This window comes from Mustela lutreola, chromosome 9 (genome assembly GCF_030435805.1).
Source record: "Mustela lutreola isolate mMusLut2 chromosome 9, mMusLut2.pri, whole genome shotgun sequence".
Lineage (NCBI taxonomy): Eukaryota > Metazoa > Chordata > Mammalia > Carnivora > Mustelidae > Mustela > Mustela lutreola.
In genome coordinates, this window is record NC_081298.1 from 62,493,437 (window position 1) to 62,506,719 (window position 13,283).

Sequence of the window (13,283 nt, forward strand, 5' to 3'; positions counted from 1 at the left end):
GCCATTTATGTAGTAATAATTTTCTTTAATAATACAGTCCCTTTAAAATTATAACAAAGTGTTATCATTTATTCTGAGTGTAATTTTTAGGAGCTGTTGCTGCATCCTGACTGTATATGTAAAGTCAGGATCCTGAAGCACTGGGAAATGTTAACCTCCAGTTAGGCTAAAATGCGTCCTAATAATAAGAACAACAAGCATTTGGCTTTTCAAACCATATGCTAATACCAAATGTATACATAATCTGAAATTTATTGCACATCTTTGGCAAGCAAATTGTTTTAAGATGACATCTCATCAGTAGGATTTATTTGTACTTAATCAGATACACAAATACTAACTTATTTTAACACAATATTTTACAGTAGATTTCTCATTTCTCCCCAACAGATCACCTAAACTCACCACTTCACAGACAGCTGTGTACGAACACAATATAGACAATTTCTGTTTTCCTGATTCAGTACATTGTAAGAGATAATGCTGATTTTAATTTGGAATTGGATACTCTCAAACAGCTTGCACTGTTCCTCAAGGGGAAAAGATAATTATAAACATTAAGGAAGGAGGTGTTAATTATTACCCGTAATTACATAGCATAAACTATAACATAAAAGTGGACTAAGGACCTTGTTCGAATAAAAAAATTATATTTTGATCAGCCTTGCAGCCTTGTTGTAAACTATACTACATCCTGATAAGTAAAAATCCGTTTTTTTTTTTCCAAAGCATACACTGTGGAGGGAAAAATAGTTGCAATTTACAACATTGAATAGGAGATGACCTTTCTTTAGGCTTAAAGAATCTCTTCTATTTTGAATCACTGGGACTCAGGTGCTTACCCAGACTGAGAATTTTTTTTTTTTTTTTTTTTTTTTTTGTGGGATAGCTTACCCACCTAAACCTATCTGAGTTTGCCTAATGAAACTGAAACCACATGAACTCTCCGGAATGAACCTGATGTAATAAACGCGTTTGCTGCTGACTATGGGGCCTGGCCCTCAGATCTGAGTGCACATGAATGGGTACATGACCCAGGCTTGTCCTGGTCTGTGCTGTGGGCTGGGCTGGAACCTAGGCCCTGGCATCATAAGCCAACTTCTGACAGTGCCAGGCGGTCATGACATGGAGAAGAGCGAGCATTTTCTCCTGGTCACCTTCAGAGCACCTTCACTGTGCCATCTTCTAGGAATGAACAAAACAAGAAAGTATGTCAAGTTGTAACGCTTTCAAACTCATTCTCCAGCTAAAGGTAAGGACTTGAACTGAATGCCTGACAGGGGTACATAATTATGGTAGCAAATACAGTAAACCTTGTTGAGTAGGTGCCAAAAACTATATGTTAGTGAAAACCTAAAAATTTGATGTGTTGGTACAGAATCCTGCATAATCTTATAAATTTTACCATAAATCTGGTAAGACAGTTGATGGCATCCACCTAATTTGTCTTGCTTGAGTTGGCGTGGGAAGGCAGCATGAATATTCCAAGGCATGCATTATTTTTGAACACTTTACAAGGGTCTGTTTACGTAGAGAAAATTAATGGACCAGTTATAATCATCATTTGAGTTTCTTTAACACAATTAACAATGTTATCCCTGTTTTGAGATATGATGCATATTTGAAGCTAAAGCAACTCAAATTTGTAATACTCTTAAATTCTTACCTTTCACAAATTCCAGGTATCATGATCCCATTTTAGCACACATGAAAATGGTTTTGATATATAAATGCAAAAATCGAAATTGGGGTGCTGTCCTGATTTCTTGTGATGCATTATTTTATCCATAGTGATTAAATATCTTTATCTTTATTCCATTAACTGTTTCCACTTCATACTGATTCAACACTTAGATTTTTGTACATTTCACAGAAACCAAGAGAAATTCTTTGTTGGTATACATACATAAAATTTCTGTTTGGCAAGCATAATTACCAAATACACAGAGAGCCCTCATTTAAATTGCAAATTTTTTTACCACTTGTAGTGATGACGGGACCCAGTGAAATTAAAAAGGAGGGAGAAGAAAAACATTTGCATATGTAATTCAGGGTGTTTTGTTGGCATTCTGACTACTGGACAGGGCACTTTCATACCACACAGATCCCCATGAAACATCCGTAACATGAAACCCCTGAAGTCGGTTCTCAGCCATTCAAAATCATCAATATGCTATGCAGATCAAAAATTTGATAATCCATTGACAGCAGATACATTAACTCTAGACAAAAAAACACCTATTTCTCTGATGAGACAGGTAAGAGAACTGACCGGTATTTCTTGACTATTTTTAGAGGTAGTAAAATAGAATTTTCTTTGAAAAAATTGTAGGAAGTTAGAAGACAGAAGGGATCAAAAAACTATGTACCATTGCAACATTAAAGAAGATGTTCAAAACTAACCATGTGGGTGCTTAGGCCGCACATCTGCAGGGGGTGACCACGTTTGAGGGGGTCAGCCACATGTGGAGTGAATGACATTGGAAAAAATCTAAAGGAGGGTGTCTTTTCTCTTGAACAAAGTGCTATGGTCACAGCCAGGCAGCAGTTACCCCGATGGGAGTTCTCTCTGCCTTACAAGCAGATTCAAGAAAGGGCCTGGTTAAGATGTTGGATATAAAGTACCAGCAAGCTACACATTTTGCTCTGAAAGTTAAACACACACACACACACACACACACACTCTCTCTCTCTCTCTCTCTCTCTCTCTCAGATCATCCGACAGTTGAGTCCTGAGCATTCCTCGTTCATCTTAACAAAGGGAATCAACATACAATGTTCAGGCTTGGGCAGATAATGCCAACACCTACTTCAACCAAAGAAATCTCTTTAATCACTCTTTGGAGAGGAAAGTAAGTGTGAACTTCAAACTAACAATATTACAGTTCTTACTTTTATAAAATGCCAGTTTTAACATAAACATGATTTGGGCAGTACGACAAGTGGAAAACATACTGAGACATGTAATAACTTCTCTATGCTCTTTATATAAATAAACACTCCCCTCCCCCATTACAAAGCTTAGTAAACGCTAAAGGGAATTTCGTTCCAGATATTCTGGGAGCTTGTACACAAAATGCACATTTTTTTAAATTTTTGAACTTTGGAGCCAATTTCTAGTTGTTCACTAACTGTCCTGTTCCCAACAGTCAGCCCGTAGCATTACAGGTAAAGAAATAAGCCTAGACTTTGCATTTATAGGTAGTTTAAGTCAAATTTGTTACAACAAATACCAAAGTCCCATCAAAATTGTATAGTCACACTGGAACTTTGGTTGGATCAAGTATGACTTGAATTAGGGGAGTCATTTACAAAGGGTTGGGGATTTTCTGTAGTACAGGAAATTTGGACTTTTGATATTTAAAGGGTTTCACATTTTCTCCTATAATGTCTAGAACTTAATAATTTTATTAGGAAAAAAGAAAGTATAGAGAAAAAACAAAATGAAGTCAAATTTATTTTTCACTGCTTTTGTCATCTAACAAATAAGAAAATTAAACTGATAATAAGATGACATAAGTGCTCCTTTTTTTTTTAATTCATACAGTTTCAACCAAATTCTTTATGACTTTTAATCAGTGCAAGCTGAATTTGGTCTACCTGCTTAACAAGAAGAAATTCAATAAAAACTTTCATGTTTTCTCCTTTCGTTCCAGAAAATTACAATATCTATTATAATATTATAATATTTATTATTCTAGGATACCAGAAAAAATCAGGAAATGTATTTTTAAGGTCAATTTCCACTTTAAACTTTCTTTTCATTAAGTTCTAAAAATTTACTCTTGGCATTCTCAAAAATATATATCCCATCTCTTGATGAATCACATTCCTATAATAAAATTCTAAGTTAAAAGTCAGTTTTAATTTCTTTTCAGGAGGAAATAGATATACATATATTTATTTATATAAATATTTTCATTTAAAATTAAGATACTTGGCACAGAGTCCTAAGCTTACAGTTTTCAAATGGTGTCTGTCCTGCCTTCACTGATCAACATGGAAGAGTTTGGGAAGGAAATTGTGCTCTTCAAACACTTGTACCTTGTACGTTTATCTTTCCCTCTGCCTCACTCCCAATGTAGCAGTATCCCAAGACTGTGGAAGATAAGAGAAAGGGTAGATTTATTTCTCCACATTGGTGAGGTTAAAGGGAGAGGATAGGAAAAACAGCCCTGGGGATTTCTGGGTATAGTCTAATTCATTAATGTTTTCCTACTAACAATACTGTGGTCGTTTGTATCCTTGGTTGCATCTCCAATGCACAACCAGGGGACTGTATGCATGGCCTCACTTGTATTTAAACCCAGACATTTAGAGTCTTGTTCCAGTCCAGTTTTTGTTTTTGTTTTTAAGATTAAATTTATTTGACAGAGAGAGAGAGAGACAGCGAGAGAGGGAACAGAAGCAGGGGTAGAGGAAGAGGAAGAAGCAGGCTTCCTGCCAAGCAGGGAGCCCGATGTGGGGCTCGATTCCAGGACCCTGGGATCATGACATGAGCTGAAGGCGAATGCTTAATGACTGAGCCACCCAGGCATCCCTCCAGTTCAGTTTTAAAGAGGATTTTTTTCGGGGAGGAAAAAAAGGCCAATAAAATCTACAGTTTAAGATGGAAATTCAAATATTAATCTTTAATGATTATATTCCACTTCTTGTCTTTCTGCTGTACTTTTAAAAAGTACTCAGATGAGTAGCATCCATTTTTATATAAAGAATTTGAGTCACTACTTTATTGAGGGGCAAAAAGATAAATTATAGAGTAGTGCAAAAAAGAAAAAAATACAACTCCTATATTCTCCAAAGTGCTTTCTGAATAAATTTCAAAATCTGAACGCTCACCAATTTGTTAAATGTTGGAATACTGTCTCTATAAACTGCTTGGAGCCTCTGATCTGTTTTCAAAGTTCTAGAATGTTCTACAGAAAAATTCTATAGCAGGTAGTCATAGATGGGCATGAAAGGGAATCTCCTGCATCCTCCTCCCAGTATTGCACAATGTAAAACCTGCCAACAAGTTGTAAGCAGCTGCCTTGTCTCCCCACGTACACCATAAGGCCCACACTGGAACTTCATCCAAAGCTGCCACCAAGTCTGTCATACACTGTGTCATGCACACAGCCTTTCTCTTTGCACCATTCAAACACACACAAGAGATGGAATCTCTAGGTCACCCTCAAACATCTGGTAGCATGAGGAACAAATTAAATCCAGCTGACTCATTGTTTCACGGGCATCTGCATTCTGGGAGCCAGGCCTTCTCATCTGCCCAAACATTCTGACTGCCTCCCCAGTCTGAGTTCACCAGGCATCCCTTCTCCATGCTGTGCTCTTCCTTTACCACTGCTCATCAGCTCAGGATGGGAAAAAACACCTTGGCTTTGAGCAGATGGTCCACCGTCCTCCCGGAGCTGCCCTTTACGCCTTGGAAAGGTGTAGAGTATTTTTAACGCCCTTCACTTACAAACTGATTACAGATATACATAGGTTTTCATAAATAAAATCTGAGGCATATATGTATATATTAAAATTTTCACCAACATGGGTGTGTTAAAAACTTCAAGTTCTGTCATTCAAGTTCAATAAAGGCACACAATTTTTTTCTTTAGGCTTGCGAAGAATATAAGTGCTAGTGAGAAGTCATAAAAGGCATTTTATGGGGCTTTTTTTCTTTGATTTTCCTCTTCTTGGGTTAAGCATTCATCCCGTCAGTCAATGGTGTGACTCTACTACCCAATGAAAGTATTTAGATGCATGGAGGGTATTAAATGGATCCCACTGTTGTGTCAGGTTTCAGAGTAACGAACCCTAGCTGCACCGGGTCAGTCATCCCAGTTCTGCTTTGGCCATTTCCATTAAGGCTTCTCACTTCCAAATCGGGCTTTCCGGTTGCCAGGTTCTGATGCCCTTCGGACCAGCCTGGGTGGTGGCTTGGGTAGGACGCCTTCAGTCCCACTGTCTTCCTTCACGGGGCCAAACTGGCCTTTGGAGAGAAGGGGCTGCCGTAGCATGCCTGGGGTCTGGGTGCCCCCCTCTTTGCTGTGTGGAGTTGGGGGGGCACAAGGCTGCCCCTGTCCGGAATCAACGTCTACCTCGTTCTTCCATTCCATCTTATAGGGCTGGGGGCCTTTCTTTGAGAACTGTTCTGGCAAGAAGCGCCTTGCTCGGGGCTGCAGATTGAGGACGGTGGTCCCAACATCTGTGTCCGAGTCACTGCTGTTACCGCCTACCGCAGAACAGAAGAAGGACAACGTAGACAAGTGTGTCAGAGAGAAGGGATTGGAAGTGACTCAGCAATGCATGAGCGAGTCCAGCACCTGCTGTGCCCTCAGGCCCTGGGGGCTGGGCGGGGTGGGGGGGTGGTGGATCAGAGGGCTCACTACCTCTAGCCCACAGACCTGGGCATAACACACAGTCTCTGTGGGCATTCATGTTGAATGTGCACACCCACACTGAAGGGCTTAATGTGTGCCAGGCAACTGTCATGATAAGCTCTTTTAAATGCATTTACCTATTCAATCCTCATAATCACCCATTTGCCAGGGCAAGTAACTGGAGTTCAGGAGATTAGTAAGCAGTGGAGCTGGCTCTCAAAGTGAGACTCTCGGGTGACAGCCGCTGTGCTGCCACCTGCCCCATCAGAACAACCCAAGAGGGCTCTGCTCCGTGTCTAGCACACAAAGCAGACCAGCAATTAGCTGCTATTCTGAAAATTCGTCTCTTGATCTGGAATCTCAGAGACAACCTTCTTTCTCTCCTTTATGTTTTCATAAAAGGGCCGAAATACCAATGCACACTTTCCAAACAGGGGGAAGACACGTGATCAGAATTAGCTGGTTGTCAAAATTCAGGTCCTAGAGAACTGTGGGGAGGACAGTAGATGGGAGCTGAGATTCTCCGGACGAAAGAGTGTTTTGGTGGGTGAGTGCTGCCTGGCCTCCCTTCTCATTTCTCATCTCACCTGTCACCACCAGGTTAGACATTAGACTTTCCTCTTCTTGGTTAATTAAATAAACAACCAAAAATAAAAGGGGGTTACCCTTATCCTACATTTTAATAACATGCTATCCTAATATACTGCTTCTGGGGTTCACAGAAAATGGCTTGGCGTCTACATAAAGATTATCATTAAATAAAGAGATATTTAGGGATGCCTGGGTGGCTCAGTTGGTTGGATGACTGCCTTCGGCTCAGGTCATGATCCCAGAGTCCCAAGATTGAGTCCCGCATCGGGCTCCCAGCTCCACGGGGAGTCTGCTTCTCTCTCTGACCTTCTCCTCACTCATGCTCTCTCTCACTGTCTCTCTCTCAAATAAATAAATAAAATCTTTAAAAAATAAATAAATAAAAAATAAAGAGATATTTAGACTTTATATGTCAAAGCTTTAACGATTTGGGGCAGAAGTAAAATTTATGGCTCCCTTTATGAAAATTGTAAAAATTTAAATATACCTTTGCAAATTTACAAATTTATAAGTTATTTCTGTTTACCTGTTCACTGATTACAGGTGACAGCACTTGCTTTTGCTATATCCAATAGAATCATTATGGTACATTATCGTAAATAATGGACTCAGTTATTTATAATGTGTACAGAAGCTCCATCCAAAAAGCTCATGATGCTAATAATAAGTCACCATTATTATTTTAGACTTGCAAATCATTAAGCTCATTGTCCTTCATGAAGAAAAAGGATGAGGAGATTCTCTATTTTATGAACATTAGTTAATAAATTTACTCATTCTGCTCCAACTAAATTCATTACCTGCATTAGAAATATTCTTTTTCTTTTGCAGCTTTTCTGGAAGCTTTGTATTTTTTGGTAAGGATAAGTATCGAGAGGTTGAAGTGGAAGCCTGTGGAAAACATGGAAAATCTTACTTAGACTCTACAGTTGCCATTTATTGTGTACCAGAAATTCAAAATCTTATATCAAACCCTGATGTTAAAAATTAAATTTGTACTTCTCTATTCCAAAATCAGTTTGTGAGGGGCTGTGGGGATGGTGAATAAAGTTCCAAGTAATAATTATTTCACTTCAAACAACTAACTCTCTTCTAAAAATAAAATAGAAATCAGTATTAATGAAAATGAAAGTAAAGTGGGACCATAGAAATAAGAATAATGAAATAATAAGGAAAACCATCAAGTCTTCTTAAAGAGAAGCTACAGACACACTTATTTATAAGAGTATTACTAAAAAAAAAAGTAGAACCTACATATATGGAAAGAAAATATATGAAAAATATAGCATATTTAAGTTTTAATTACTTTAGTAAGTCTTGAAAATGATAGAATGAAAAGTATTACCAGAGCTGATTAGCTGACAATTCCAATGCCACAATCTCTCTTTCTTTAACTTAATCAGTGCTTCCACATTTTCACATAAAAAAAAAAAAAGATAATCTTCTTGTTCACATATTACCATTTTGGTCTCTGATGACCCAATAGTGAATATTATTAAAAATGAGATGCGATCCTAAAACTAATGCAACACTGTGTATCAATTATACTCAAATTTTAAAAAAATGCTAAGATGCAGTGTCTGCTTTGTGAAATCAATCAATCACAATGTCATTTAAAAATGATTTTCCTTATTTGTTGACAGTGCCCTGGGCCAAATGAAAAGGTGGACACTTGCACCCCTAGCTGCTGTGATTCTGCAGTTTCAGCACAAGCGGCTTGCAACCTCTCCCTGAGGAGATCAAATAGGACTTTCTAAATGTAGCTTGGTCCAGCCATGCTGCTTAAATTTGTAATTTGACTGACCCTTTCCTGTCCTCCCCTTCTTCCTCCTTAAGCACTCACTGCCACTAAGCTAACAGATAACACATTCCATTGCTGGGCCCACGCAAAGGTAGCCTTGTCTGTTTCATTCACCCACAAGTGCCTACAACAGTGCCTGGAACACAATAGGTGTTCTAGAAACATCTAGAAAAACTTCACACAATTAACTCCATCCCAGAATTCCCATGAATCAACCCTCAGCAGGCCAATCTGTCAGTAGGACCTCCAGAACAGCAGTTGGTTGGTTCTACTCTTGGAAGCCTTCCTCATCCCAGACAAATGGTAACAAACAACAGTTACCCTGCGCTCCTGGTTCAAGCTGTTGTCTTTCCTGATACTTTCTCGCAAACTGTGCCTCCGTCGGATTAGAATCTCCTTGGCCTGTCGCTCACTTGTGTCAGCCGTCAGATTGTGTCTGTTATAGGACAAAGTCTGAAATGAAAACACAGGAGACATTTTACAAGAAAAACAGATTGCTACCCCAGAGATTCCAAAACGTTACTAGGTTGCTTTGACTTTGCACCTGAGTGAGGCACTTAATGAATGTGCAGAGCAGAAAAATAAATAAATAAAAAGCACAAGAGTTAACACACATGGGGAAAAAAAAGTTAACATTTGTTCAAAATTTGAAAGCTCTTGTCCTCTAATAAAAGTCTGTGAGCTATTTTTCACTGAGAAGTGTGATCTTCATAAATCAGAAGAATGATGGAATTCATCAAGTACTTCTGTCTACCTTGAACTACTTTGTATCTATGTAGCCATCATTAACAGCTGGGGAAAGAACACAATTCATTTTTATACATTCTCTATTGAATAGGAATTACTGGTATAAAGACAAACCACTTTGGGCCACTTGGTGGTGCCATGTCCTTTTGATTAACTTCTGAACCCTTCTTTTCAACCAAGTTGTCAAACTGAAAAAGCTGCTGCTAGAATTAGGAATAACCATGTGCTGGTATTTAGAGCAGTAAAATTTCTAGACCAGAGCTGTGCATGGCATGCATTTTTAGTTTTATAAGTCTCCTAAAGTGAATTGCAATTAGGCATCAAGTTCAATTTCTGGTAGAATAAATATGTATTTCTTGGAAATATCCCTGTGTCCTGAACTATATGAAATCTTGAAGAAACTGTGAAAGGGACAGAAAATAAGGCTTAAAACCTGCCTTGAGAAGTGTGTTCGCTAGTTGGACATCAAAGGCTAACATAATAATATAAATCCTGAAATGCTAAAACTGTGTGGCATGGGATGAGCTCCAAGTGCTATCCCATTGAAAGGGCTGGGAGTAATATGGAGGTTTTGAGGAAACCTGAAAACTTGCAGGATATGGAGCAGCTGACAGGAACCCGTGGCTGTTCCAAGTGGAGACGGAGAAGAGAGGAACAGGCCAAGGAAGGAAGGCAGAACTTGGGTATTTGGGGGACGGGAGGGAGATGTAAGGTTGGCCACAGCAGAACTCGGAATCAGAGATCCCAAATTCTGAAATAAGAGTTTAGCCTATAAGCCATAACTGTTGTTTGTTTCATTTTAAGTAGGAGAATGCTGCCATTAAACATGCTATGGGGAAAACGGCAGAGCAAGGGTAATGAGTGATGGAATGAGGACAGTCTTTGGGGAGACCCGCAAGAGAGTACAGAAATGACCCCAACATGAGTGAGGAAGTCTCCTGACAGACGATGTGGACTGTGTGACACCTTTCCCCCAAACTGTATCTTAATTTATTCATCTATAAAATGGAAATAAGAGTAACACCTTTGGAGGATTGAGTTAATACATGTTGCAATGGGGGATGGCCAACTGTATGTATTCTCGAAATGTTAGCTCTATTATTAGCCAATTGGTAGAATGAAGTGTTAGTAGCAGAGCAGCAGGGGCACCTGGGTGGCTCAGCCAGTTAAGCAGCTGCCTTTGGCTTAGGCCATGATCTCGGGGTCCTGGGATCGAGGCCCTCATAGGATTCCCTGCTCAGGGAGGGAGTCTGTCTCTCCCTCTTCCTCTGCCCCAGGCTTGTGCTCTCCCTTTATCTCTCTCTCTGTCTCTCAAATAAATAAATAAAATCTTTATAAAAAAGAAAACAATGGAACAGCAATGAAAGAAGTCACTTGGGAGATACATTAAAGGAAGAAACTATAGCACTTAATGAAAAGCAAGAAAGATTAAATACATTTTAACAAGTTTTCTTTAAGCTGTAAGCTTTCTGTAAGTTATAAAGCTATTTCATTAAAAAAACATTAAAAGAGAGCCACAATTAGTTAACTCAGATGCTTTTATCTCCAAATCCATAGAAGCAGAACTCCTGGCAGATTCTTCTCCTTTTCCCCATAGTGTCTGAGAGGGAGTGGTCCCTTAACAGGCTAGGACTCTCAGAGAAGAGAAAATGCCTGGTGTGGGACATGCAAAACGGTTGGCGTCATGGTTGGGCAATCTCCGCTACAATTGAGTAGCAGACAATAATAGGAAGCATATTTTTAGCCAAAGGCAAGGAGATATTTTTCTAAATAAATTATTCCTGGGTGCCTGGCTGGGTCAATGAGTTAAGCCTTTGCCTTTGGCTCAGGTAATGATCTCAGGGTCCTGGGATCGAGTCCCACATCGGGCTCTCTGCTCAGTAGGGAGCCTGCCTCCCCTCTCTCTCTGCCTGCCTCTCTGCCTAATTGTGATCTCTCTCTCTGTTAAATAAATAAATAAAATCTTTAAATCACACACATATATATAATAGATTATTCTTACTCGCTGACGGATTTGATAGAGATTTCTGGATAATATTTCTCGAATTTCATCCATTTCACCAGGTGTGAGCTTCCTTATTTTTTCTTCACGACAATCACTGTGAAAAGTTAGAAAAAGAATATCATTTACCATGCAACAAACATTGGAATCCTAAATTTTCCTTCTTGGAGATATGGTATCGGTATCGTTTAAGAAGAATATAATTTAAGATTAGGAATCTTAGCTAAAGAATATACTTAAGGAGTATTGAATATTTTAAAATAATTCCAAACTCTAAAACTTTTCAGTGTCAAAATTATTCAAATTGAGTTTAATCATGCCCAAGTTTTCAGTCTGTTCACGCAATTATTTTTTTCCGCACAAGTATTTTTTAAGGAAGAAAAACTGTAGTAGCTTATAATGCAATCATTTTATTATTTTTAATACTCCTTAAGATGGTAATACACAATTGGGTTTTGTTCCAACAGAAACTTAATTACCTACATTTTGCTATTAAGGCCTTCTCTTTTAAACACTTCATTAAAAATATCTGTGAAGACACCATTTATAAAAAGGTAGGTATATACATTCAATCATCATTATTCAAGGATTTCATATTTGCAAAGTCAAAGTCACCTACTTGCTAAAATTTATTTATAAACACAGTGCCAGTACTCATAACAAAGTGGGGGAAAATTTGAGTTCCACAACACACAGGTTCCTAGATGAACAGGCTGAACATGGTGATGTTCTGCCTTCTTGTTTCAGCTCCTGTACTGTAAACAAATGTCCTTTCCATGGTCTATTTCATGACACATTTTTCACACTGTTGTGCTTTGTTTGGTGACTTCACTGCTTAAAATGGCCCTGAAGTGTAGGTCTGAAGTGCTGTCGAACATTCCCGAGCACAAGAAAGCTGTAATGTGCCTTCCAGAGAAAAGTCATGTCAGATGAGTTTTGTTCAAGCATGAGCTGTGGTGCTTTTGGCCATAAGTGGAGTGTTAATGAAACTATATATATATATATATATATATATATACACATATATATATATATATACACACACACACATATATATATATATAGTGTGTGTATATATATATACACACACACACACTATGTATATGTATATATGTATACATATATAGTATATATATACACTATATATATATGTGTGTATATATATATATATGTATCAGGGTATGTCTTTAATGAAAATATACATAAAACAAGTTATGTATCAGCTGGTTGAGAAAATGTCTTCAGGGCCAGAGGCTCATAAGGAGCTAAACCTGCATTTCTCCTAGGAGCAAGTGTTTGGTATTCGCAAATCCTCATTCATGGCAATTTTACAGAACATAACTACTGCCAACAGTGAGAAACAACTGTATTTATACAGTTCTATTCTAACTGCTTCAAAAAGGCTTTGAGGGGGCCTACAAAAATATATAGTACAATAAAATTCATAGATAGGAAAAATTAAAGCTGAGAAGGTTAATATACATTAATGCAGGTCTTAAGGAAGATGGGCTAGGGACATACCAATTGAAGAGCACAGTTCTCTTACTTTTTGTTTTAAAGCAAACTTGTTACTGAAAAACAAGTATAATATTAATTACCTATAATATTAATTACCAAGTATAATATTAATTACCAAAGAGTAATGGAGAAACACAAAGGAATGAACACAGAAATCTAAGGCTTCAGCAGAACAGACTTGCCTAACTATAAATGATTCTTTTTTGCCTCAACCTCAATTGCACGGATGAGTTTTTAGGACGCATCTTCTTAG

General features: G+C 38.2%; 1 protein-coding gene across 2 annotated transcripts in view; it reads right to left on the reverse strand.

The window, feature by feature from the left end:
* Nucleotides 1-234: 234 nt before the first annotated feature.
* SLC9A2 (solute carrier family 9 member A2) overlaps nt 235-13,283 on the reverse strand; it is a 101,401-nt gene continuing 88,352 nt past the window's right edge. Inside the window, exons 9-12 of one of the 2 annotated variants that reach the window (XM_059134393.1) lie at nt 11,513-11,609; nt 9,085-9,216; nt 7,763-7,853; nt 235-1,185 (exon numbers count right to left, since the gene is read on the reverse strand). In XM_059134393.1, coding sequence (XP_058990376.1) covers nt 1,160-1,185; nt 7,763-7,853; nt 9,085-9,216; nt 11,513-11,609 — 346 coding nt within the window. In that variant the 3' untranslated portion in view covers nt 235-1,159. Of the gene's footprint in view, nt 6,224-7,762; nt 7,854-9,084; nt 9,217-11,512; nt 11,610-13,283 lie in introns of both variants that reach the window. The other variant, XM_059134392.1, reaches the window with a different exon arrangement.